The following is a 25,529-nucleotide window of genomic DNA, read 5'->3' on the forward strand; positions in this document are numbered from 1 at the left end:
CGTGTTTGAGCAATTAGCACTTTGAGAAAGACTGTACTAAACAGATGAGGAAAAATTATAATAAAATATATAGAATCACAAACTTGTCAACAATGTTTTCGTTTCAATTCAATAATATTTCTGAGAATTCAGTGCCTACTATTGCGGAAATGTACTATGGCCTACCCAACATTAGATTTCCGGACCAAAACGTTTTTTTGTTTCAGATCGGCGCCTCGTTTCACCTGACCAACGTCCAAGTTTACGTAGTTGACCTGAAGAAGTGCAAGCCTTTCGGCTCTTCCGTATTAGATTCGTGTCCGACGAATCCCTTCACTCCCAACCAGAGTATTAGAAAAAGTTTTTCCAAAGCAGACAGACCGCCGAGTTTGAGCAGCCGCACCTTGGACGTGAAAACAATTGAAGAAAGCACCTCTGGTACGGATCCGGAAGAGGAATCGACCGCGGATATTACCAACGTCAAGGATTACAACGAAATATTTCGAGGAAGAGGACGTAAGTAGTTTGAATTTGTTCATGGCTTGCTTCATTGAATCGGTAAATTCTTAATTGTGGTGCCAGTTTATTACTGACAATGAAATTACTTTCAGGTCAGGCGTACACAATGTTTATGCCAAGCTCAGTTCAAAAATATTTTCAAACTCTTCTGAATTCTATAAGTGGTATTATGAAATAGTTATACAGTGCATTTCTTTAATGTCCCTCCTTTTGTTTTTTGAACGGGTCAACTAAAAAAAAATTAAATTTGGGATAATGAAATTGATGCATGAATTCTTTGTTTTGAAGTGAAATTGACAGATGAAACTTTCAAGATGGCGACTGGGCGCCATCTGGGAAAAAAATTAAATGGAAAGAGGGATCTTGTGACATCATTTTGGAGCCCCCGACGAATACTTCACAACCCTAGATTTGAAGTCAATATCTTCACCTACTACAAAATGGCGGAACATTTAATAATTTCGTGAAGACAAACACATTAATATCGATATTTCTAGAAATATTCCTTGTTATCTGCCATATGGCAATTCCAACAACCCTATCTGTAGAAAATATTTGAGGGAACTTGTATCCAAATTCACACATACCGGTAGTGTACATAACAAAAAGCGGCCAGGTCATCCGTCCATTCCGGAAGAAAAGCAAATGCAAATAATTGGTGAGATGGTAGGAAATCCTGAACAATCTACTTATTCCGTCGCGAATGTTTATAGGGTGTCTCCTTCTGCTGTGTGGAGACTTTTGAAGAAGAGGAATAGGTATCATCCATACAAAATTAAAATGGTACACCAATTAACTGAAGATGACCCTGATCGAAGAACATAATTCTGCGAAATCATGTGTATTATTATTTTTAAACGGCAATGTTCACAAACAAAATTGTCGTTATTGGAGTGACAGCAACCTTCACGTTTTCCGGGAAACACATACCCAATATCCAGAAAAAATTAACGTTTGGGCTGGAATATTGGGAAAACATATTGTAGGACCTCTATTCATTAAATATTACTGGAGTTTTTTCCCCACACCAAATCGTTATTTTAACACCTTGGCACGTGTTTCGATCACCAAGTGATCATCTTCAAAAGAAAGATCAAACTATTTGATCTTCAGTCTGATCTTCCTCTTGAAGATGATCACTTGGACTTTTTTTATGGAGCTATTTGAAGCAAAAGGTGTACGAAACTGAACCTGCTTCAATATTGGATATACGGCAGAGAATAATTCGAATAATTCGAAAATGTTCGACGTGAAATATCGGATAGGCTGTTCATATGTCAAGAAGTTCAAGGCAACCATTTCGAGCATCTTCTGAAGTGACCTCTAGCTTATTACCTCATATTATGCAGTTAAATGTAAATATATTCAAGCAATTATTAAAAGATCCACCATTTTGTAGTAGTTGAAGATATTGACATCATATTCTAGGGTTGTGAAACATTTGTCAGGAGCTTCAAAAAGATGTGTCACAAGACCCCTCTTTCCATTTACTTTTTTTCCCAGATGTCGCCCAGTCGCCATCGTGAAAGTTTCATCTGTCAATTTACTTCAAAATGAAGTATTCATGCATTAATTTCATTATTACAAATTTCTATTTTTTGAGTTGACCCGTTGAAAAAATAAAAGAGGGGGGACATCAAAGAAATGCACTGTACATTTATGAAGTAGGAGGGTGGTCTAAAAAATTTCCGGCATAACAAAGATACAAGACATTTTTTCATTTTTTTTTCAACATAGTCTTCCGTTAACTCTACACACCTTTCCCAGCGATGCTCCCATGTCAATTTTCTAACGAGGGAACAAAAAGAAGTCGCTCAGGGCTAGATCTAGTGAGTAAGGCGAATAGTCAAGCAGTTCAAACCGTAATTGAAACCAAGGCAGCGTACCGTCTCACCGAGGTGTGAGACGAAGCGTTGGCTTGGTGAAACAGAATTTTTTTTCCTGAAAATGTGGCCCGTTTTTTCGCAACTCCATGACTATCACAAAAACAGTCGCCATCAGTTTCCCAGCCGAAAAACATTTTTTGCTTTTTTGGAGCCAGTTCCCACTTTGCAGTCCACTGTTTGGACTGTATTTTTGTTTCGGGCGTATAATGGTGTATCTATGTTTTATCTACAGTAATTAATCGGCGCCAATTTTTTAAGGGGGTGTTAAGTGCAACAAAAAAAAGCTCTTATTCAATAATCTGACGATGTCGATCCGACGCAAACTCGCGGCCATTATTATAATGTGTAAAAAAAATTCGCCATTTTGAAATACTCATGCGCATCAGATTAAGATATATATGGTTCATCTTTATGTTTCAGACGTGCTGTCTCATAATCTGACGATTATCTAAAGGGATTCGCTTAATCTGACAAAACAATATGTTTTATTTTTTTTTTTTCAATTCATTGAACTTAATTATTCGAAAAGCTCAGGAAATAGTATGCAAATAAAAAGGTGTATGTTTTTTAAGTAGAATACTTGTATTTATAAGAAAATAATTTTTGAAAAAATGCTCAAAATAATTAATTTTTTATAATCAATTGATTGATTAATGAAGAAAACAGAAATGAAACTTTCTATGTTTTCACTACTTTTATTTGTAACTAACGTTACTGCAGTTTCGTCCTATAAGGACCTTTTCAAACATATATTGTATAAGTTTATTTATATATTGTATAAGTTTGAAAATGTCCTTATAGGACGAAACTGCAGTAACTTTAGTTACAAATAAAAGTGGTAAAAAACATAGAATGTTCAATTTCTCTTTTCTTCATTATGATTTCCTACCACGTAGTAACGGCTACATCCATCAATTAATTGATTAATTAATCATCATACTCATCTTCATCACGAGCGAGTCTCTGTGATCAGCTGTGATGGCATCATGGCAACAGAATTCAGAGTGGGGATGGAGTGAGAGAGTAATAGATAGAGTAAAAGTGAATAGAGGAATGGAAACTCGGAAAGGGAAATATAGCTTCACGCATTTCACGCACAGCTTCACGCATTTCAAGCACAGCTTCACGCATTTCACGCACAGCTGCACGCATTAATCTTTATCGACGAATTTTTGTTATTTCGGATAGCGGAAATCGTCAGATTATATATTTTTCGTTATCCTTGAATTATTTCCTTCAAAATAAGAAAAAAATAGCTACCCTCGAAAATGTCGAAATGACGTTATTTTTTTACAACTTTGCTGCCCTCCCCTTTCTTTACGTCACTCTCAAATTGTCAGATTACTGGAATATACACTTTCTAGCAGGTAATTAACTCACCCTACCTTAATCTGACGCGCTCGAGAATTTCTGATGATCAATTTTTTTTACTAATCTGATTCTTCATCCCTCACAGGCGGCCTGTGGGGCTCATATTTGGTGGAGGTACTCAACCGAGTACAAGGTATCCCCCTGTATATTAATCTGCCGCGCTTTAGTAAATCCCGAAATCCCCGCTTGGGCTCCCCTATAGGTTTTATAAATTTGGTGTACTACTAGATAAAACCCTTTTATTTGATACTCATATTGAGGCGGTTGAAAATCCTCCATTTTGTGGCGAAGAATACACATTGTATTGTCATCAGAACTAAAACTGTGCACCAATTTTCGAGTCAGTTAGTTAACAGGAAGGAGTAAAAATTTCATTAGATTCAACCCAGTCAAAACACAAACAAAATCAAATTGTTCAATAATCAACAATATATTAATAATAAATAATTATTATAAATCGACGTACAAAGCCGATGTTTCTAAAAAAACTCAAACGAGTCAGTTGTGGAAGTTGATGATACTCATTGTATAGCAGGAGAATTATGGAACAAGGAATCTGGCCTACATCTAATTTTGGGAAGCCCGAAAAGAAGTCTGAGCCGTGAACTTGATTTGTTGTAGTTTAAGTATCTTGTATCTTCAAAGTTGATTAATGAGAACCTATAAATAACTTGCAGTAAATCCTAAAAGTTTTGTCAGCTTCCAAAAACAATCTAATAATCTTCCTCCGAATGTGATTTTATGTCCACCTTCAGAAGTTTCAGTGAAACATTTTTTTGAGCTGTTTTGATATTTGATACTACAATGTACGTAATTGGAAATTTGATATTCTTTCATTTACATCCATTATTATATAATACACGTATTGTGCGGGTACATAATATATTCTTGCAGTATTTACTTATTCACTTATCAACAGTGTAACTATTATTCAATTTGTTTATTTTTTTCACGTACTGCAAGGTCATTCGTGAATTATACAAGATGTTTTTATATAAGGTGAATTGTTCACATTGAAATGTGAATTATAAACTTTTGACTACCTTGAAGGTACATGTTTTAGATTGCTAATAATGTTTGGAATATCAAAAATCTAAAATTGAATTTAAATTGAATAGAAGTTTGACAATAGATTGTGCTTTCTGATTAGCATAAAAGGGACAATCAAGCTTTGAAATGACCGATTTTTTTTCATGATGAGAGAATTCGAATATGTTCCAGTGTAACTTGTTACACATGGAAAAATCGATTTGCTATTTTTGTACTGACCCGAAAATGTAGGTATATCAAATTCATTTGTCTTGTGACCTAGTTAAATAACGTGTACACTATTTGATTGAGTATGTTCTTTGAATTCGACCTTGATGTCGTCCCTGAAAAACTGATGGAAAGAAACGAATACGAATATTTTAGTTTATCATATTTACATTCAAAAATTATGTTTCAAAGTTTGATTCCTTGTTATGATCTTTGTTATGATTCAAATATTTCCAAAAAAAAACCTCTGCGAATTCTTTCAGATTATATTTGTGAATAAAGACATCGCGAAAATAAGTATACAACTCAGTTTAGGTCATAATAATAAACAATTATATTAAACAGGTCAATTTATATTTCTAGGGAGGCTAATTCTGATATGGCAATCATACCCGAAACTTCACCCCCCTTCAGTCAGCAACTACCCCCCGCTTTTTTTCAATGGCGTGGGGGTCGAGTGATACATGATTTGAAAGGTATTTTATGCCTCTATTAATTCTGTAGTTTTTTTTTAATTGGTTCATTGGTTATTGAGAAATTAAATGTTGAACATTTTATTTAAGAAAAAACAGAAAATTCGCTGTCGCTCATTTTAATGAAGAAATAAAAAATATATAAATGGCAATACATTCAACGGATAAACTGTTCAAAATGACCTACATCTAGTTCCATACAATAATATAGTCTACTTTCGAAAGCTTTCCTTTCATTATTGATGATGTCCGGAGTCAGAAATCGGCATTCCCGAACAAGTCTCTGTCGCAGATCTTCTTGATTTATAGAATTTATTTAATTAGCAGTTAACGTTTTGAAATGGACGATACTGTTAGTTTTTTCTGCACTGGTAGCTTTTGTTGAATCTAGTTGTCGCAGAACAAAAAGTAGATAGTTGGCCTCCGTCATTTCTTAATAATAATAATAATAATAATAATACCTTTATTTCCAACAGGTTAACACCCAATCACAGGAAATACAGAACATTGCAATTAAAACTATTTCTTAGAGATACTATAATGAAATGTTACATAGGCATAAAAATTAGTACTAATATAAAATTAATTAATAACAAATGAAATTCAAGAGAATGCAGAAACTTATAAATGGAATTTATACACATACATACGGCATATTGACTATGAACGACAGACCCGTAGCCCTTGCTGATCTCAGAGTAAGACCGTATTCCTCCGATAACATTCCAATATACTATTTAGTGAGTCATGGTGAATGTCGCACTGCAAGCTCATTCCATTCACTAAACCACACATATGGAATATTGGTGATCCAATAAGTAGATTGGTTCTTGGTGTAGGAGTGTAAAACGTAATTTCCTTACGTGACTGAAGACGAGGTACTCTAAAGAAAATTTGAGCTAGAATGTCTGGACAATCAATTTTGTTGTGCAAGACTTTAAAGAGGAATGTAATTGCCGACAGATCTCTCGTAGTTCAAGAGAGTCGAATGAAAACGTTTCAAGCAAAACATTATACTCAATTCCGCGTTCAGGATATATGCCATTACACTTGAAGAATAGATATTTCAGGAATTTCCTCTGGACAGATTCTATCATTATTTTAGCGTACTGGTAAAAAAGAGACCATATTAGGCCAGCATACTCCAATTTGCTTCTTACGAACGTATTAAACAGGATAATGAGTGTACTAGTATTCGCAAAATTGGACCAGTTTCTTATACAGTATCCCAATGTTTTGAGGGCCGACGAGATTGTCTTTGATATATGATCCATAAAACTTAGTTTAGGATCAAATAAAACTCCCAAATCCTTTATAGAAAGGCATCTTTCAAGGACCTTATTATTTATGTTGTAATCGAATTGTAAAAAAGTTTGTTTTCTGGAGAACGATAGAACTTTGCATTTTGCAATGTTGACAGATAAACGGTTTTTAGAACACCATTCAGTTGCCAAATCGAGTCCAATCTGCAAGTTATGGCAGTCGTTCAAATTATTTATACGATTGTAGATCTTAAGGTCGTCAGCAAAAAGAAGATGATTGCATTTCAACAACTGAGATAGATCGTCAATGAATATTAAAAACAACAGTGGTCCCAGGTTGGATCCTTGAGGCACACCAGAAGCTGCTTGAAATTCGACTGACCTGTAACCACCATATTCAACGTAAAGATCTCGCGCAATCAAGTAGGATGACATTAGCTTTATAAGAGGATCAGAAAGTCCATCACATCCAGCTTTGACAGCAATATGTGATGATCGATTCTGTCGAAAGCTTTTTGAAGGTCCGTGAAAATTACATCTACTTGACTTTGGGAGTCCAAAGCTGTTGAAATAAATTGAGTTATACATACTAAATTAGATACCGTTGACCTACCGGTCATAAAACCAAATTGCTTGTTCGATAAACAACCACTGACTTTCCTATAAATAGTCTCGTATAAAATTATTTCAAATAGTTTCGCGAAGTTGCAGATTATGGCTATTGCTCTATAGTTGGATATATCATTGCGCTCACCACTCTTGAATACCGGACATATTTTTGTTTTTTTCCAAATTTCAGGGTATTGGCCCGACTTCAACATCATGTTGAATATGATAGATAAGGGTTTGGCAAGTACATAAATACAGTCTTTCACAATGAAGCTTGGAATATTGTCGCAACCAGAAGTTAATTTGTTCTTCAGTTTTTTCGATGCCGTTATAATATTTTCCTCGGTTATAATAGAGATATTGATATTAGTGTTATTAATTTTAGTGTAAGGGCAGCCTTCAGTTTGAGAGTTATTAGGTGACAGATAGACACTTGAGAAAAAGAGAGAGAAGGCATCCACAATTGCTTGAGGATTATCGTACTCAATACCATCATAACACATAACGTTGGGAATTCTAGAATTAGAATTTTTTGAAGATATGAAGCTCCAAAATTTAGATGGTTCATTTTTTATATTGTCCTCGACCGTTTGGATAAACGCTGCGTAGGCAACCTTAATTTGGCGTTTAACGAGCGTTCTGAGTTCGACAAACTGGCGGTGATAGGTTGAGATCCTATGTTTGTTAAAGTTAGATCGAGCTAGGTGCTTTTTTCTAATATTTCGAATTATTTCAGACGAAAACCACGGCGGATATTTCCTTACGGTTTTACGATAGGTAGGGACAAATGTACTGAATAATAATTCTTCACGAATTATTATTCAGTCATCCTTGTTCACTGTGTTCCAACATGGTTTATTCTACTGAAGGAAGAATAGAAATTGTTTCAACCTATTATCGAAATAATGAATGTGCTAAAGCTGCTGCAAGAAATAATAATACGAATCATCAAAACCACAACGTGAGCTATCAATATGGTAACCAGTTAATGGGTGAGTTTCGAACTTCAGGTTCTGTTCACAACAGAAAACATGAAGTATGTCGGAAATGACGGAATTGAAGTTGCAGTTTTAGGACATGTACAAATGGATAATGGACAATTTATCAGACAAGTAGCTAGAGCGTCTGGTGTATCAGCTACTAGTGTTTTTCTGATTTTGAAAGCCTACAAATTCCATCCTTTCAAAATTAGGCTAGTTCAGGAATTAGACAAAGATGATCCTGATCGTCGACTTTAGTTTTGTTCACAAACTCCACAAAAATTAAATGTTTGGGTCGGCATTCTTGGTAATCATATTGTTGGACCATTCTTCATTGAAGGTAATCTCAATGGAGACACATACTTAAAACTATTACAAGACTGTGTAGATCCTATGATTACACAAATTTTAGAAAATGATTACAATTTAGTAGAAAATGAAATAACATTCCAGCAGGATGGTGCACTCCCAGATTTTGATGTTCGGATGAGACAGTTTTTGGACGAACGTTTTCCAATGCGTTGGATCGGAGGAAGGGGTCCAGCAGAGTGGCCAGCTAGATCACCTGACCTGCGACAGAGAATTGCCGATTGCTGAGACATCTTGAATAATGTACGGAACGCTTTCGAGAGTAGTAATAGGGGAGCCCACGATGCAAAATGGGGATTTACTCTAGCGTCATAGAGACATATTAGGTTGCAAAGCTAAAATGACAAGAAGAAAACAAGTTATATAATACACACCTTTTCATCGGTGTGGAAAGCGCCTATAGATTTGTAAAAAATACTGTTGCATGGACATACTCGAGCGCGTCAGATATTGATAGCATCAATGTCCTACGTATTTTTAATAATGTTCTTATGTTAATCTGATCGTTTGCATTATGCGGGTGGTTGTTCGTAAGGGTTAAAAGTGAAAAGAAAAAAATTTTAATCGAGTGCATCAGATTTTTCAAGGGGTGTTAAGTGCAACAAAAAAAGCTCTCATTCAATAATCTGACGATTTCGATCTGACGCAAACTCACAGCCATTGTTAAAATGTGCAAAAATAATCGCCATTTTGAAATACTAAAGCGCGTCAGATTAAGATATATATCGTTCATCTTTATGTTCCAGAAGTGCTGTCTCATACTGACGATTATCTAGAGGGATTCGCCCGCCGAATCTGACAAAAAAATATATTTTTTTATTTTTTTCAAATCATTGCACTCAATTAATTGAAAAGCTCAGGAAATAGCATGCAAATAAATAAGTGTAATGTTTTTTAAGTAGAATACTTGTTTTTATAAGAAAATAATTTTTTTTAATTCTCAAAAAAATTTAATTTTTTATAATCAATTGATCAATTAATCATCATCTTCATCACGAACGAGTCTCTGTGATCGGCTGTGATGGCGTCATGGCAACAGAATTCTGAGTGGGGACGGAGTGAGAGAGTAATAGATAGAGAAAAAGTGAAAGAGGAATAGAAACTTGGAGAGGGAAATATAGGTATCACACAGCTGCACGCATTAATCTTCATCGACGAATTTTTGTTATTTCGGCTTGCGGAAATCGTCAGATTATATATTTTTCGTTATCCTTGAATTATTTCCTTCAAAATAAGAAAAAAATAGCTACGCTCGAGAATGTCGAAATGACGTAATTTTTTTACAACTTTGCTGCCCTCCCCTTTCTTTACGTCACTCTCAAATTGTCAGATTACTGGAATATACACTTTTTAGCATGTAATTAACTCCCTCTACCTTAATCTGACGCGCTCGAGAATTTCTGATGATCAATTTTTTTCACTAATCTGATCCTTTATCCTTCACGGGCGGCCTTATATATGGGGCTCATATTTGGTGGAGGTATTTAACCGGGTACAAGGTATTCCCTTGTATATTAATCTGCCGCACTTTAGTAAATCCCGAAATCCCCGCTTGGGCTCCCCTATTATAGACTATATTATTGTATGGAACTAGGAGGAGGTCATTTTGAACAATTTATCCGTTGATTTTTTTTTTCCACTGATATTATTTGTTGTTGATTTCCTCATTAAAATGAACGACAGCGAATTTTCTGTTTTTTCATAAATAAAACGTTCAACATTTAATCTCTCAATAACGAACGAACCAATTTCGAAAAAAAATACAGAGGTAATAGAGGGACAAAAGACCTTTCAAATAATGTATCACTCGACCTCCCATGTAATTTAAAAAAAATGGGGGGTTAGTTGCTGACCTCAGGGGGGGTGAAGTTTCGGGTATGATTTTCATATCAGAATTAATCCCTCTTCTTTCAATTACACATCCGTTTCTGATTTACAGGGGGAGTCAAGTTTTCGTTGGAACGCCCTATATATCTGCTATATTTTCATATCAATTCTATAAAAAATCACTTTCTGATAGAATTTAAAAAAAGAAAATGATTTGCAAGTAGCATTTCATCCATATACAGTGTGTCTCACTTTAAATTTCATATCAGAATACTGCAATTTGTCCATTAAAAATATTGGGCATTGGCTTACTGTATCACAGGAGTAACTATTTTCCCAATGATTGTGTAAGTGGTCAATATAAATCAAAATATCTCTCATTCAGATTTGATTTAGTATTCTAAAAACCCTTTTATTCCAAACAAATTCAGAAAATCTCTAAAACTTATAATTGTAAAAGAAAAAGTTGAAAATTTGTTTTTACATATAAAAATTATTACTACCTTCTGAAGGTGAAGAAAAATAAAAAAAATGAAAAATTTTGTGTGTTTCAGAGTTTGTGGGTAAAATGCTTTATAATATTTTGTTCACTCAAGTGATTAAATTAATGTGTAATATTTTGCTACTATGAAATTTTTCATTTTTCAACAATCATTGACTCAATTTGCTATCACCACTCTAAATCGATTATGAATCTGAAAATTATTCATTAAGTTTTCCTCAATTTTTAGAAAAAAATCAATAAAATTTACAATTATACATAATAGATCTCTAAATCTATAAATCTCCGTGTGGACTAATACTTTTATGTTGAACTATACAGGCTGATTCACGGTGGATGGCACATTAGACGTTTCTGGTGAACCAGACAACGGATCACTTTGAAAATTTAATGGAGGGCATATTCGGACATTCTCTAGCCAACTAAAATATTTTCGACAATGCGGTGTTGCCGCTTCTATTAGAAAGCAGTAGCAACTTTGATTTTTCAAATGGAACACTCTGTATATAATATTATTTTTGGAATCTCCAACAATTGCCCGACAACTTTTCTTGATATTTCCCTATACCTATCTGTTACCGTTTTCGAAATAAAAATTAATTTCAATTTTTTTCTTCGAAAATCATGACTTCTAAAAATGCCGATATCTTTTAGTTAAGAAGTACTATGATATCGAAATTTGGTTTGGAGTTAGGTGATACTTGGACACTTCCCACACGTCAGCCTAATCTCCGTTACTTCAATACAGGGTGGTAAAAAAATACAGTTTTTTCGTTTGCTTGAAAAAGTTGCTGAAATTTGATTATTTTAAATGGAACACCCTGTATATTTTTGAAAATTCGGAAAGCTGCTGAAATTTGCTTTCTTTCTATGTATATCATACCTATACCTAACTAGTCAAGTTTCGGACTTATGAACATTTATTTGTGAAAATGTCCCTTCAGAATGGTATTTCCATTCGGTATTTGGTAAGCAGGCCATGATTACTATTTGACAGTAGCGTTGTGACATTCTCCTAATAATATCGACATTTTCGTCACTTCAAAAGTTGCAAATACCTTCAAAACGATGGAACAAAACTATTCAAACGAAGTTCTTATGAATTTGTTTATTATTTTTGGACAGTGTGACAAAATTATCAGCAGAACGTGTAGAAAGTTCAATGAAATGTATCCGAATCTACCGCCAATGAACCTCAAGAAATTTATACGAATTCAGAACAATTTCAATATGTTTGGATAAACTTTAAAAAAGCACCAAGAAACTTGAAATTGGAAATATTGATATGAATAATTATAAAAAAGTAAAACAATCATGTGGAATATTTCAAAATATGTTCGAATCGCTGGCCGTTCACTTCCAAGCACTTTAAAATGCGGGTGTTGACTGCTTTCGTGGTGGCAGATCTGATTTCATTGGGATCCAAATCTTCAAATGTTTGGGCAATCCTTTCTAACAATTCATCTCTCGAACGCACGGGTATTTTGTAAACTTTTTCTTTAAACATTCCCCACAAATAAAAATCTAATGGATTAAGATCGGGTGATCTCGCTGGCCAATTCCATGGTCCCAAGCGCCTCATCCACCGATCGTCAAATAGTCTATCCAGTTCTGCGCTCACTTCTCTTGTGCAATGTGCAGGAGCTCCGTCTAGTTGGTACCAACAGTTTCGATAATCTTCGAGTGGCAGATTATCCACGAAACTGTCTACAGTATTCTCCAAAATATTCAGGTAGCTTCTGGATGTTAATGACTCCTCGTATATCACGTACCTCAATTTGTTGTCCATCAACATGCAGAAGACATTAAAACTAAATTTTTCTTGAAATCCGGCTTCTTTTGTGACGTGAGGATTTTCACTGGACCAATAATGACGATTTTTTCTATTGAAAATCCCTTCTCTCGAAAATTTCGATTCATCAGTCCAAATAATTTTATTTTAAAAAAGTGGATCTTCTTGAATGCGTGTCAACAACATTTCACAAAATTCTACTCTCTGTTGAGGATCTTGAGGCTTGAATTTTGGTGAATTTATAATCATGCATTTTATGTCTTCGCAAGATTCTTTGAACCGATGAATATTTTATACCCAAATCTTCTTCAGCACTTCTTATCGATGACTCGGGAAATGCGTGAAAATATGCTAAGACATTAATCTGGTTGTCTTCGAAAGTTACGGGTCGAGGCAAGTTTCTTGGTGCTTTTAAAGTTGATCCAAATGCATTGAAATTGTTCTGAATTCGTATAAATTTCTTGAGGTTCATTGGCGGTAGATTCGGATACATTTCATTGAACTTTCTACATGTTCTGCTGATAATTTTGTCACACTGTCCAAAAATAATAAACAAATTCATAAGAACTTCGTTTGAATAGTTTTGTTCCATCGTTTTCAAGGTATTTGCAACTTCTGAAGTGACGAAAATGTCGATATTATTAGGAGAATGTCACAACGCTACTGTCAAATAGTAATCATGGCCTGCTTACCAAATACCGAATGGAAATACCACTCTGAAGGGACATTTTCACAAATAAATGTTCATAAGTCCGAAACTTGACTAGTTAGGTATAGGTATGATATACATAGAAAGAAAGCAAATTTCAGCAGCTTTCCGAATTTTCAATAATATACAGGGTGTTCCATTTAAAATAATCAAATTTCAGCAACTTTTTCAAGCAAACGAAAAAACTGTATTTTTTTACCACCCTGTATTGAAGTAACGGAGATTAGGCTGACGTGTGGGAAGTATCCAAGTATCACCTAACTCCAAACCAAATTTCGATATCATAGTACTTCTTAACTAAAAGATATCGGCAGTAGTTGTCTAAGGCCGCTTGAGGACCTCCCCCCACCATTTGACCTTGTCCTTGAATGACGTCATATGACCTTCAGTTACGTGTCAGATGATATGACCTTGATCATGGGTGTCGACCTTGAGATTTGAGTCTGTTCCTCAATATGTGACCTTGAAGTTTGGTCTTGAAAGATACCTCATGATCTTGCATTATGCACGTTCAATATGACCATGCGGTTCGACCTTGAGATTTATTCTTGCTCAATACGTGACCTCGATGTTTGACCTTGTATGATGTCACATCATAGGTCCTCGAGGCATGGCCCTGGACTTGTGCTTTGACCTTGAGATATAACTGTCATCGATGCATAACCTTGAACCCCTCCCTCTTTTCGAGGATGATTTTCTATATAAGCTTAGTGTATCATATATTCTCACTCAGTTCAGACTACCTAACGTAATTGAATAGTTAGTGAGTATTTGTTGAGTTGTGTTGACGACAGCAGCTAGTATTTACCAATCCAAAAAGTGAACATCATCATCACAAAGGTGAACATAGTTTATATTTTTGAACCGTAATTTCACTATATTTATGAATATGGATAATTTGAAATTTGACATTGAAAAAATCAATTTTGCTATAATTCAACAAAGTGAAGCTTTAGAGCAAAAACCTATAACCGCCCTGGTTATTGATAGAGAATATAAAATAGAAAAAATGTCAATGTATTCCACACGATATGGTAAATCCATTCAAGTAGTTCTATTGGATGAGGAAAGTAATACTCCTTTTAAAGCATGGCTTCCAAAACGTGTCACAGAGCAATTCACAGAAGACTTCATTCGTGAAGTGAATTCATCCAAAGCCAAATTCACACTTACTTATATGGGTCAAAGTTCACAGGACTATCCTGGTGCTAAAACCCGATCATTGATGAAATTCAATGTTTTGGATTGAAAGTTTTGAGAGTATAACTACAATCTTTTTTTTTTTGTAAATAGTGAAAATATGGTAGAATAATATAAAATATGTATCAACTTGCTCATTTCATAGACATAGTCGAATTTCACGTGAGTATTTTAATTTTTTCACAATATAATTACCAAACTAATGAATGCAATTGGTGTATTTTCAGAGCTCTCCATCCTATAAATATGTGGATGCAATATTCAGCGCAAGAGTGGCCAGAAGCAGTGGATTTGGATTCTGCCATAAGAAAAATGGCTTGGGAATTGGCTGATCTAAGTTTTGACGCTCTACATTCATCAAATTATGATTTGAGTGTATGTTATGATGCTGAGGAGGTGCGAAAACTTCTGGAGCTTAGTGAGAAGTATGAACTCGGTGTGGCATTGTGTCATAAATATTCGTATGGAAGCAGAAATTTGGACGAGTTCTGTGAGCTGATAATTGAAGCAGACTTAAAACAATTCCTTTACGATATATGCAACTACCTACCGCAGAATATCATAGAGAAATATCAATTGGAACCACGGAGTCCCAACCCACAACTGGAAGAATCCTTACATGATGGTGTTTAGAATATTTTAAATGTGTTGTATATGTGATAATCAAATTATGTTTCAATTTATATCCATCTATATATAATTGTTTGATGAATAAAAGGCAGGAAATAATTATTGAGTGTTTTAATATCGAATATTTCATGGTGAATTACATGTCAATCTTATTACAATCCAGTCTGAACAGAACCATTAAGAGCATTATAAGATAAAACAGCATCGTGGAGGATTAGTGCATATACTTTGGTGTTCGCTGGAAACTTCACCTTGCGTGTTTCGAATTCAATTTTGATGTCGACAGTGGATGACTTCATAGCTTCAGGTTGATGGGAGCAGTCGATGATGAATAGTGGGTTGTTACGAAAGCTGCCAATATCCATCATCGGTTCACTCATAGCTTTATCATAGTAGCTGCGTTGGAAGTTTTCATATGCATAATAGGCTGATGAGTCTAACTTCTTGTCGAAATCCAGATTCCAACGCTCATATGGGTATACTTCAGAGTTCAGAGATAGTCGAATATTATTAATATTCACATGTATGAATTTCGTTACATCTTTTGATATATTTTCGGAATGGTCGGTGTTTTGAAAGCCGATGATGATGTATCGAGGTCTTTCAAGACTGTTGGTCGTCTTCACGGCCCATATATCTGAGGATGTGTCACGAAGTGTGGGTAATTCATAAAGGTCCCACATACGATAAGCCACCTTCACGTTAGCATTATTACCATTTTTATTGATGCGATTCAATAACTTCAGTTTCTGTCGATCTTCCGGCACAATGTGTCTGATTCTCCATTCTATTTTATTGATTTCCAAATCTGCATCGACTTCCCCAATAAATGAATTTTTGAATGATCGTGCTATAATCAAAATGAGCTCCTGTTTTACATTCAGTATCCCCTTATTGTAATCTTCAGCAAAACCCATGAGATACTTCAAGGGTAATTTACCGCTGAATACATTGCTGACAGAATCCAATATATCTTGTTTATTCACATCAAGACCCCATCCTATCGGTAGTAGCGAATTTGCATGTGTTTGTCCAAATGATATCATCGTTTTCATTGTGGTAGTTATGCCGGGTTTTCGAACAACGGCCACTTGCTCTCCACCCATTTCATAGCGAATTTCGTCGAAGAGGAAGGCGAGGGCGTTATTGGATAGGTAGCACTGCTTCGTGGCATCAGATGGTGTGAACTTCCCCTCGATATATATGTAACTATCTGCAATATCGAGTATAAGATCTTGAAAATTGATTGGAATTCTTATTTCATCTGAATTTTTGTAATATGGTGAACCGTACGGCTTATATGTATGCTCATGAAGGCTAATGAGGGAATGGTCGAACAGGGGCTCTTCGAACACCTCCAGTTTATCGCTTGTGGTAATGGTCGCCATGTTATTACTATTTTTTATATCGCACCTTCAAGCCAATAGATTTGAGGAAGTTTAAACTACTAGCGCTCAGCCTATATCTTGATCGTTCGGCGGGCATACGTGGAATGAATCGACTTTTAGATTTTTTCTTCTTTAAATGTACATGATTATAGTCTCCATCAAATGCATTACGCTGATTCAACTGCTGCCGCTGCTGCAATCGCTGGATATTGAAGCACAACCCCATTTTTTAGAAACAATTATGGTGAAATCTATAGCTTTATCAATTATTGACATCTGCTCAGCGTTAGGAAATGATAAATAATGAGTTAAAATTTAGTCAACTCCTGCTTTATACTGATTTTTTCACAGATTATCATCGCTCACCATCTTTTTTGCTCAATTGTTTGAATGCTTATCGAGGGTTGTTTTATTATATCAGATTGCATCGATTTGATATCCTTTTCCATATGTTCACATTTTTTTACAATTTCCACTAATTTCAGCCCAAGCGTAATGAGATCTTCCCTGACTGATGCGGAATATTTTTCTACTCCATCTAATCTCAAATTGATTTCATCAATATCAGAATCTAATTCTCCTCTGATCTTCGAGATGTAAAAACCAACATATTCCCGATTAACACAATCCGTACTCTCTTTAGGCTCGGCTATATTTTTCAATCGTTTATTTTCCATATCAAAGTTTCCATCGGAAGTCAATTTAAAACCAACTCCAGGTTTTCCTCGCAAAACATTATTTGAAACTGCCTTACTTCTGCGACCAAACTTGTCGATGCTTGCTCCACTCATTTTTGTGATACACTTATGACGGTCGTCGATGTTGTGAATCAACATATGAGAAATGATGATCGTTATAGCCTAATCAATTCCAATTTAACTATTATTTTTTCACCATTGAAATTGATTAGATTACCATTATCATCCAATATGCGTAAAGTGATATTGTCGAGGTACTTACGACCGCCAGGCTGTATTGGCATATAAATAATATTTTGCGGTTCCTTGGTGAGTTTGTAACCGGGCTCTACATCAATATCAAATTCAAAGATGCTATGGATTTCATCACCATTTGAATATGCTCCAGCTGTGACATTACAATCCACACGAATAATTCTCACCTTATTGATATTTACGGGCAATGTTGATTCATGAGTTTCATCGATGCCAAACACATCGGCTTCGAACCCTAAAAGTTCGGCAATAGTGTTTTCATGTTTGAGATGGATGTAATATTTCGACCTCATTTCACATTTCAGAGTGTTGTTGTTTGCGTGTAGGAGAAATACTCCATCGATATTCTCCTCAGCTCCATTCTCCAATTGCATTTCTTTGGATTTGATGAATTTTTGAATCACCTTATTGATTTCATCAATTTCATATGCTCCAGGTGGAATTTTTATAATGATAGGAGGTGAGTTAGCTTCTTTAGAATAGGCGATAACATTATTTTTCACATCCACATTGAATATGGAGTTGTAGGAATAGAAACCGTGTAAGCCCAGACCATAATTAGCGCCACTATCCAATTCGATGGGTGGGTAGAAGTTGGCGCTCAACTCGCTAGAGTGCCCCGACAATGAAAACGTGCGTGACATGACTGATGAATTTTCATTGACTCATGTCTTTTTATTGCTGACAGCAGAAATTGTGGAGTAATCGTCGTTTTTTAGGTGGTCTGTCCAGATGATCCATCCCATTATGTGTGACTACATTCACATCATTCACTTTACAATAACAACAGAAAATTTTTCTTGTAGGTGGTCCATCATTCACATCGGAATTATTGCTGCTACCGCTGGAATTATTCTGATGGTCTTCGCAGTACTGATACTTCAAGACATCAATATCATTTTGTAGATTTTGTGGTAACTTATCCCATACAGATGCAATTTCATGCGATGCACACCCAATCAACACCTCTTTCGGCATATCAGCGAGTTGTTCTTTACTCATTTTTCGTAAAGTGCGTACTCTGGAATATGCGATCAATGAATGACTCATCCTCTTGATACTTTCCCTGTCCTGCGCTGGTGTTATCTCCATGTCTTGCTCTGTAGAAATTCCAAACACAAATGACCACACCATACTGTGTTGAATTGTTGTTTACGCTCATAGTTATATGTGATAATATTGATAGGATTTGAACCCCTATAAAAATAGTGAATCAATTCTTTTGGAGGGGGTAAATCACCGAAACTATCAAAATATTTCACTGAAGTGTCACATTTTCTGTATGCTACCCAATGTGTCCCTTGACCATGTCGACTATCCAAATTTACTATGGCAGATTCATATCGGAGTGGTCCCGATTTTGGCAAATCGTCACGCATATATACCCCCCGAAAATATGGAATCATCATTTTCTCAGCATGATAGTTGAGGTCGATGTTGGAGAGAGCTCTTTGAGGTAGCAAATCTATGAGTTTTTTGAAATTTGAGGTTTCAAATAGACCCCTAATCCTTTACGGTAAGGCTTCAAGTAGATACCGCTTCCTCGTTTACCTAGAGCGATTGCCTCCATGTTTTTATTATGTCGATTTGCCTCACTCAATTGCTCCCTACTCGCTTTCGCTGCTTGTACTGCTTTTGTTATGCCAGCTGTAGCACCGGCTAAACTACCTAGCGCCGATAAACCAGCAAAAATTGGAATGAGTGGTAGTATTCCACCAATTTTAGGAATTGGTATGATTCGCGGTGTGCGAATTTTCTTTTTCCCACCCGCAGCCCTCGTATATTTGCGTGCTGCTTTCAGTGCAATTTCAGCTGCTCTTTTAGAATTTTTGACAACAAATTCACTTCCGCCCGCTTTGTGTAGAACATCACGCACTTTCTTAACGATTCCAGAACCAAAAGCTATCACCTTAGAGTCTTTCAATAGTTTTTTTGATTTTTTTTTCTTGGTAGGACCTTTTTTTTTCTGTTTCCGTGACTGCTTGGATGGTGACTCGCAACCCATACCAAATCGCCGTTTCCCCTTCATTATATTCGTAATCAGCCAAGCGGCTCCTTTCTCTCCAATAGATGCGTCTTTTGCCTTGAATCGATTCCAAGCACTTTCTGCAAGCTCCTGATCTGCTCTGTGTCTAGCTGAAAGATTGTTAGGATTTTGTGAATATGCAATATCGTGTTTTCGACATTCAGAATCCAGTTGATTGACACCCGGATCACCTCTCGCCAATCTTTTCTGCAATTTGGTGCCAGGGCCGCAATACTGATAGCCAGGTAAGTGTAATTCGAAAGGTAGATTATTGATGAGGGAATTGACCAATCCCCTACCAGCTTTATTTGAATGCCACTCAGGAGATCTACATCGGCTCATAACCCCCATTTAAATAAAGGAATCGATATGGAGACCTGCTTATATAGTCTCCAACTGTCATACAATGCGCATACTGAAGCAGAAGCTCCAATTTTCCATCGATAATTTCGATGAAAAAGTGGGTGGCGGATCGGAAAGCGGTGTGAAACAGCGTCATGGATCCTTACTTCCACTATCCATTCGCGGTCTGATTATCGGACCTTCCAATTGCGGCAAGACAAATGTTATGATTTCTCTACTGACTCACCCTCTAGGATTACGATTTGCAAATGTTTATCTTTATTCAAAGTCCCTTTATCAACCCAAATATGAGTATTTACGTGAAGTATTAGCTCCAATTGAAGGGTTGGGATTTTACACTTTCACCAATAATGCAGCTGAAATAGTAGAGCCTTCAGATGCCAGAACCGATTCAATATTCATTTTCGATGATGTGATGTGTGAGAAACAGGATGTTATACGATCATATTTCAGTATGGGTCGTCATAAAAATGTGGATTGCTTCTATCTAGCCCAAACATATTCACGAGTCCCGAAACAATTGATTCGAGATAATGCAAATTTTATTGTGCTGTTCAAACAAGATGATATGAATCTCAATCATATTTTTTCTGACCACGTGTCACCAGATGTGACATACAAGCAATTTAAAGATATGTGTGCGAGATGTTGGGTGGATAAATATGGATTTTTAGTAATTGATAAGGATCGAGAAGTGCAAGATGGACGTTATCGAAAAGGATTTGATGCTTTCATATATCCTTGACGTTCTTGAAACAATTGAATCATTCGAGTGCTAGATAGTGTGGACGACGCTTCATTGTACACATTCTTGAAGTGAATACATTATGGAGGGAAAAAATGATGATGAAATGTGTTTGAAAAGAAAGTTAATTGAAGCAACAGATGCCGTTCGGAAGAAATTCAATTATATCAAGAATAGTCGCTTAGGTGATCAATCAGCACTCGAAAGAATCTATGAGCCAATAATAACACCTTTGAAAGCAATATCTGCCAATACTGGAGGAGCATCTCAAATAAATCAGGTAATGCAGACAACAAAGAGTGCTACACCACTCACCGCCAAAAATATAATTAAAAGTGAGCTAAAAACGAAATTTGAAGAGGCTTTTTCGAAGGATCTTCAAGCTTCTTCGTCGACAACTTCAGATTTAGAATCATCTAATGTGCTTGATAATGGTGATGAGGTACAAAAGCACATACAAAAGTTAATATCAGGAAATCCCTCATACGATACCGTCTTTGGAGTACACATGAACACTGAAACGGGAAATTTACAAATGGGTGTAGCTGATGTGGAGTTCATCGATGAGAAAATTGTGTTCAAGAAAAATGGTAAAACTATTGCCACTTATCAGGGTACCCCAAAACTATATAAATTGATATTCATGAAAGTACCATCGGGAAATATCCCCTCTTCCGATATGACCACTTATGGTGATATACTCAAATTAACGAAGGCAGCATATAAATACAATGAAAGAAAACAGGGTCTACTATCAAATAATTGGAAGAAATATCGAGAAATAATCGTACCACTATTATCTAATGGAAACCCACTGCAGAATCCCAGTAGAGAAGGTACCGGTATAATCAAAATACCCACTCAAAAAAAATATATCAGAAATAAGCATATAGATTATGTTTATTGGAATAAACTCGAAGAATTGGTTGATCGCCTTCAATTGCTTTGGAGTTCACGAATGGCTGGACATACCGGGCACGATAATGAAATATTGGCCATAATTGAGGAATTACGTGAAGAAGGATTAGTCTATTGAGCGTAATATAATGAACACAATGTATGAAGCTGACTCAGTTACTCACAGATGATCTAACTATGCATACCACAATTGATAAATTTGGGCGTAGAAGGGGTGGTGTTGGTAAACCACTTGTTGGAAGATCGGGTGTTGGATTCATTCTTACACCACATGGTGATTATGACATTCAGAATAAGCGATTGCAGAATATTGGTGAACCTGTAGACGGTGAAGACTCTGTAACTAAAAGATACGTTGATAATCATATTAAAGAAACCAAGGAATCAACCCTGAACTATTTCGAAGAATTCATTGCGCCAGCGCTACGATACGTCAAAAAAAACATTGATTCAAAAAATACCGAACTGCGAATCATCATTGACAAAAATGCACTCATCACTTCAGCATTAGCTGATCGATTGACTAATATGGAAAAGCGAATTGGTGTTGTAACCGAGTTGGTTGATACTTTTACTGAGCGAGTTATTGAAGTTGAACAGTCAGTTGTTAAACCTGCACGTGAACAGTAGCGAACTGAATTCTCGACTTCATCACTTCGAAGAAGTCATATAGCAGTAATATGAGTGATGCAAAATGGCAGGTTGTGAAGGAAATACATAAGCCGGCGCGTCGAAATTTTCCCCGTCGAAAGACACTAATAAAGGGATTTTATGACTTGTGGCAGATGGATCTGATGGAAATGCAACCATATGCTAAAGAAAATAATGGTTATAGGTACATCCTCATAGTTATCAACTGTTATTCAAAGTATGTATGGTCAAGACCACTGAGAAATAAAACAGCTGATTCAGTTACTGCAGCTATGGCGAGTGTGTTGAAAGATGCGAAGCATGTCCCAAGGAACTTACAATCTGATCACGGTACCGAGTTTTATAATTCAAAATTTTCATCGCTAATGAGAGAGCACCGTATTAATCATTACTCAACATTCAGCACAAAAAAGGCTGCAATTGCGGAAAGAGTCATCAGGACGTTGAAAAGTTGGCTTTATAGACAATTTTCACTTCAAGGCCATTACAGTTGGTTGAATATTCTTCCTAAAATTACCAGTCAATATAACAACAAAGTTCATCGTACCATTGGTATGAAGCCCGTAGACGTAAAACCATCCACAAAAATGACAGTTTATGCAAGATCAAAGAAGCAGCATGGAAAACGTGAAAAAAAAGAATTCAAAATTGGAGATATGGTGCGAATCAGTAAGTTTAAAAATGCATTTGCCAAAGGTTATACAGCAAATTTCACTACTGAACTTTTTAAAGTTGTGAAAATTAATAGTACAGAGCCTATAACTTATGAGCTAGAAGATGTGAATGGAGATCCGATAAAAGGTTGCTTTTATAAAATGGAATTGAATAAAGCGAGAGATCCCAATACATATTTGGTTGAGCGAGTTTTGAAAAGGAAAGGACGTCGCCTATTTGTGAAGTGGTTGGGATTCTCTGGAGATCATAACTCTTGGATCGATGAAAGTTCATTAGTTTAATTGAAATATTATTGTAGTAAATGGAAAAATAAAGACAATATGATGAAATTGAATTTTTATTATTGAATATTAAAGCAATTTATTTATTCAACATATAATTTCACATGTATTGAATATTGACATTAGCTGTGATGGGTGGCACTGTAACCAATGGAATATATGTCCGAATAGCGTTACCATATATTTCTCGTCTTTTCACCTGATCTTCACTGTTCAAACACCAACAATCCCGGAAGTGAATGTTCTCATCGGGATAGAAATCACCAACATTTTCACATAATATCAATCCACTTCTGCATACGGTACATAAATTGTTCCAACAATCTACTTTATAGTTATCACAACGTAGACAACGTTGAAGTAGTAACTCACAATTTGCTGCACAGTTCACACAAATATTTCTATAAATTCCCATATTGTCACACACGATTCCTATGGAACATTTGCAGCACTGATGGTGGGGGCATACTTCTGGAGTTGAATTATTTGTCGCCTTCGAAACTTTAATTGGACTCGGAACTTGGGTTGGATTTTTCAATACACATCTACGACACAGACCGGTACATGGATTAATATATGCTTCAAGCCAATAACCTTGACAATTACTACACATTATAACTTGATTGACTTTGATTGGATGGCCGCGTACTTTCGGTTTTGAATCCCACTCTTTTGGAAAAGGCATATTAGTATTCACTATTGGATGTCGAAATATTCAACTGATGAATTCAAATGTACTCTCATGAACTTCTCTTCCTATTATAAACACATAGAGTGAAAAGAGGAGGGGTGGTGTAGTGGTGGGGTTACCACCTCTACAAGAAAAAAAAAACATATAAAAATCGACTCGCAACTCTAAACTCCAATTACTATTCACTAGTGCTAGTAGTACCTTTGACGAAACTTATCGAAAAATAAAAAAAAAAATGAACGCTAAAAAAATCAATGAAGTTTTGATGAGATTGTCTCTCGAAGACGAAAATAATCGGTTTTCTGATGAAGATGATGAACTTCCCCCCAACGACATTATTGATGAAGAGGATGAACTTCCCATCGACGTTATTGAAGAAGAGGATGATATCGTCGAAGGAGGGGATTACATAATCGACATCGTAGATGACATCGACGTAGAAGAAGACGGTGTAGCCATGGTAGATGAGGGTATCGATGTAGAAGAAGACGGTGTAGCCATGGTAGATGAGGGTATCGACGATGACCCGGCGACTGACAATGGGAACATCATTATAGGAAGTCGTTGGTTGAATGTCAGTGATACGGTGGAAAATAATTTAGATTTATATTGTGTTACGGACTCTCATGTTCGTATACGAACCATTGATGATACCATCTACATGTTATGTTGGTGCTGTTTTAGGTTTTATTCCCATCGAAATAATAATGGGGGTGAGTATCAACATATTGATATCCATTACACTATTTCGATGATGGGGATGACGCAAACTTTTTGCGAAGCTTGTGACAGGCCACTGACGAACTTTCGTCGATTGGATGTTTGCATAATTTGTAACCATGTACCCTCACAATGATTTGTTTTAATAAATATTATATATTTTTTATTGTTGTTGTTTTTTTTTGTTTAACACTAAACCTTTTGATGGAAAAAAATCAAATCCTTCTCAAAAAAAAATTATTGACACAAATAGTGGATGAACTGAAGTGTATGGTTAGATATCCAAACTGTTACTAGTTGATTTCGAATATATCTTCCAATGATTCGTTGAATGTATTGGACTTCTCTATTTTTTTTCTATCAGATATGAGTGATACATATGGGTAATTAGCTTTAAAAAAAATATTGGGTTAGGTTGAACACTGCCCCAAACCACGCAGTATTCCGTGTGCACCAACCAGATTATGTGCACTCCGAGAAAACTAACCTAACCCAACCATTTTAATCGTCATCTATAATGATTATGTCAGGATCCGGAGAGTCGGGTATCTCGAGGGGGTCATCGAATTGATTTTGTTCTCCGACTTGATCATCCAAATACGGCTCCATAATGTCGGGGCTGGGTGATTCTTCCCGAACTATCAGAAAAAACTCGTTCATCACCCCAAAGTCGGCATCTGGATCCATTGGGTCATCAAATTGGCCATACTCATCAGCTTCATATTCGAAATAACGTCGTTCCTCATTCAAATC

General features: G+C 35.9%; 1 protein-coding gene across 5 annotated transcripts in view; it reads left to right on the forward strand.

Moving 5' to 3' along the window:
* kat80 (katanin p80) overlaps positions 1–25,529 on the forward strand; it is a 108,261-nt gene that overhangs the window by 21,186 nt on the left and 61,546 nt on the right. For all 5 annotated transcript variants that reach the window (XR_012464489.1, XR_012464490.1, XM_074170916.1 and 2 more), the window contains exon 3: positions 207–495. Coding sequence is in view for 3 of the 5 variants with exons in the window: in XM_074170916.1 (XP_074027017.1) it covers positions 207–495 (289 nt within the window). In the remaining 2 variants the exon portion in view is untranslated. The remainder of the gene's footprint in view (positions 1–206; positions 496–25,529) is intronic.

The sequence above is a fragment of the Leptinotarsa decemlineata genome, unplaced genomic scaffold (assembly GCF_025532065.1).
Source record: "Leptinotarsa decemlineata unplaced genomic scaffold, Ldec_3_MD MMD2_tig00000008_RagTag_RagTag, whole genome shotgun sequence".
Taxonomy (NCBI): domain Eukaryota; kingdom Metazoa; phylum Arthropoda; class Insecta; order Coleoptera; family Chrysomelidae; genus Leptinotarsa; species Leptinotarsa decemlineata.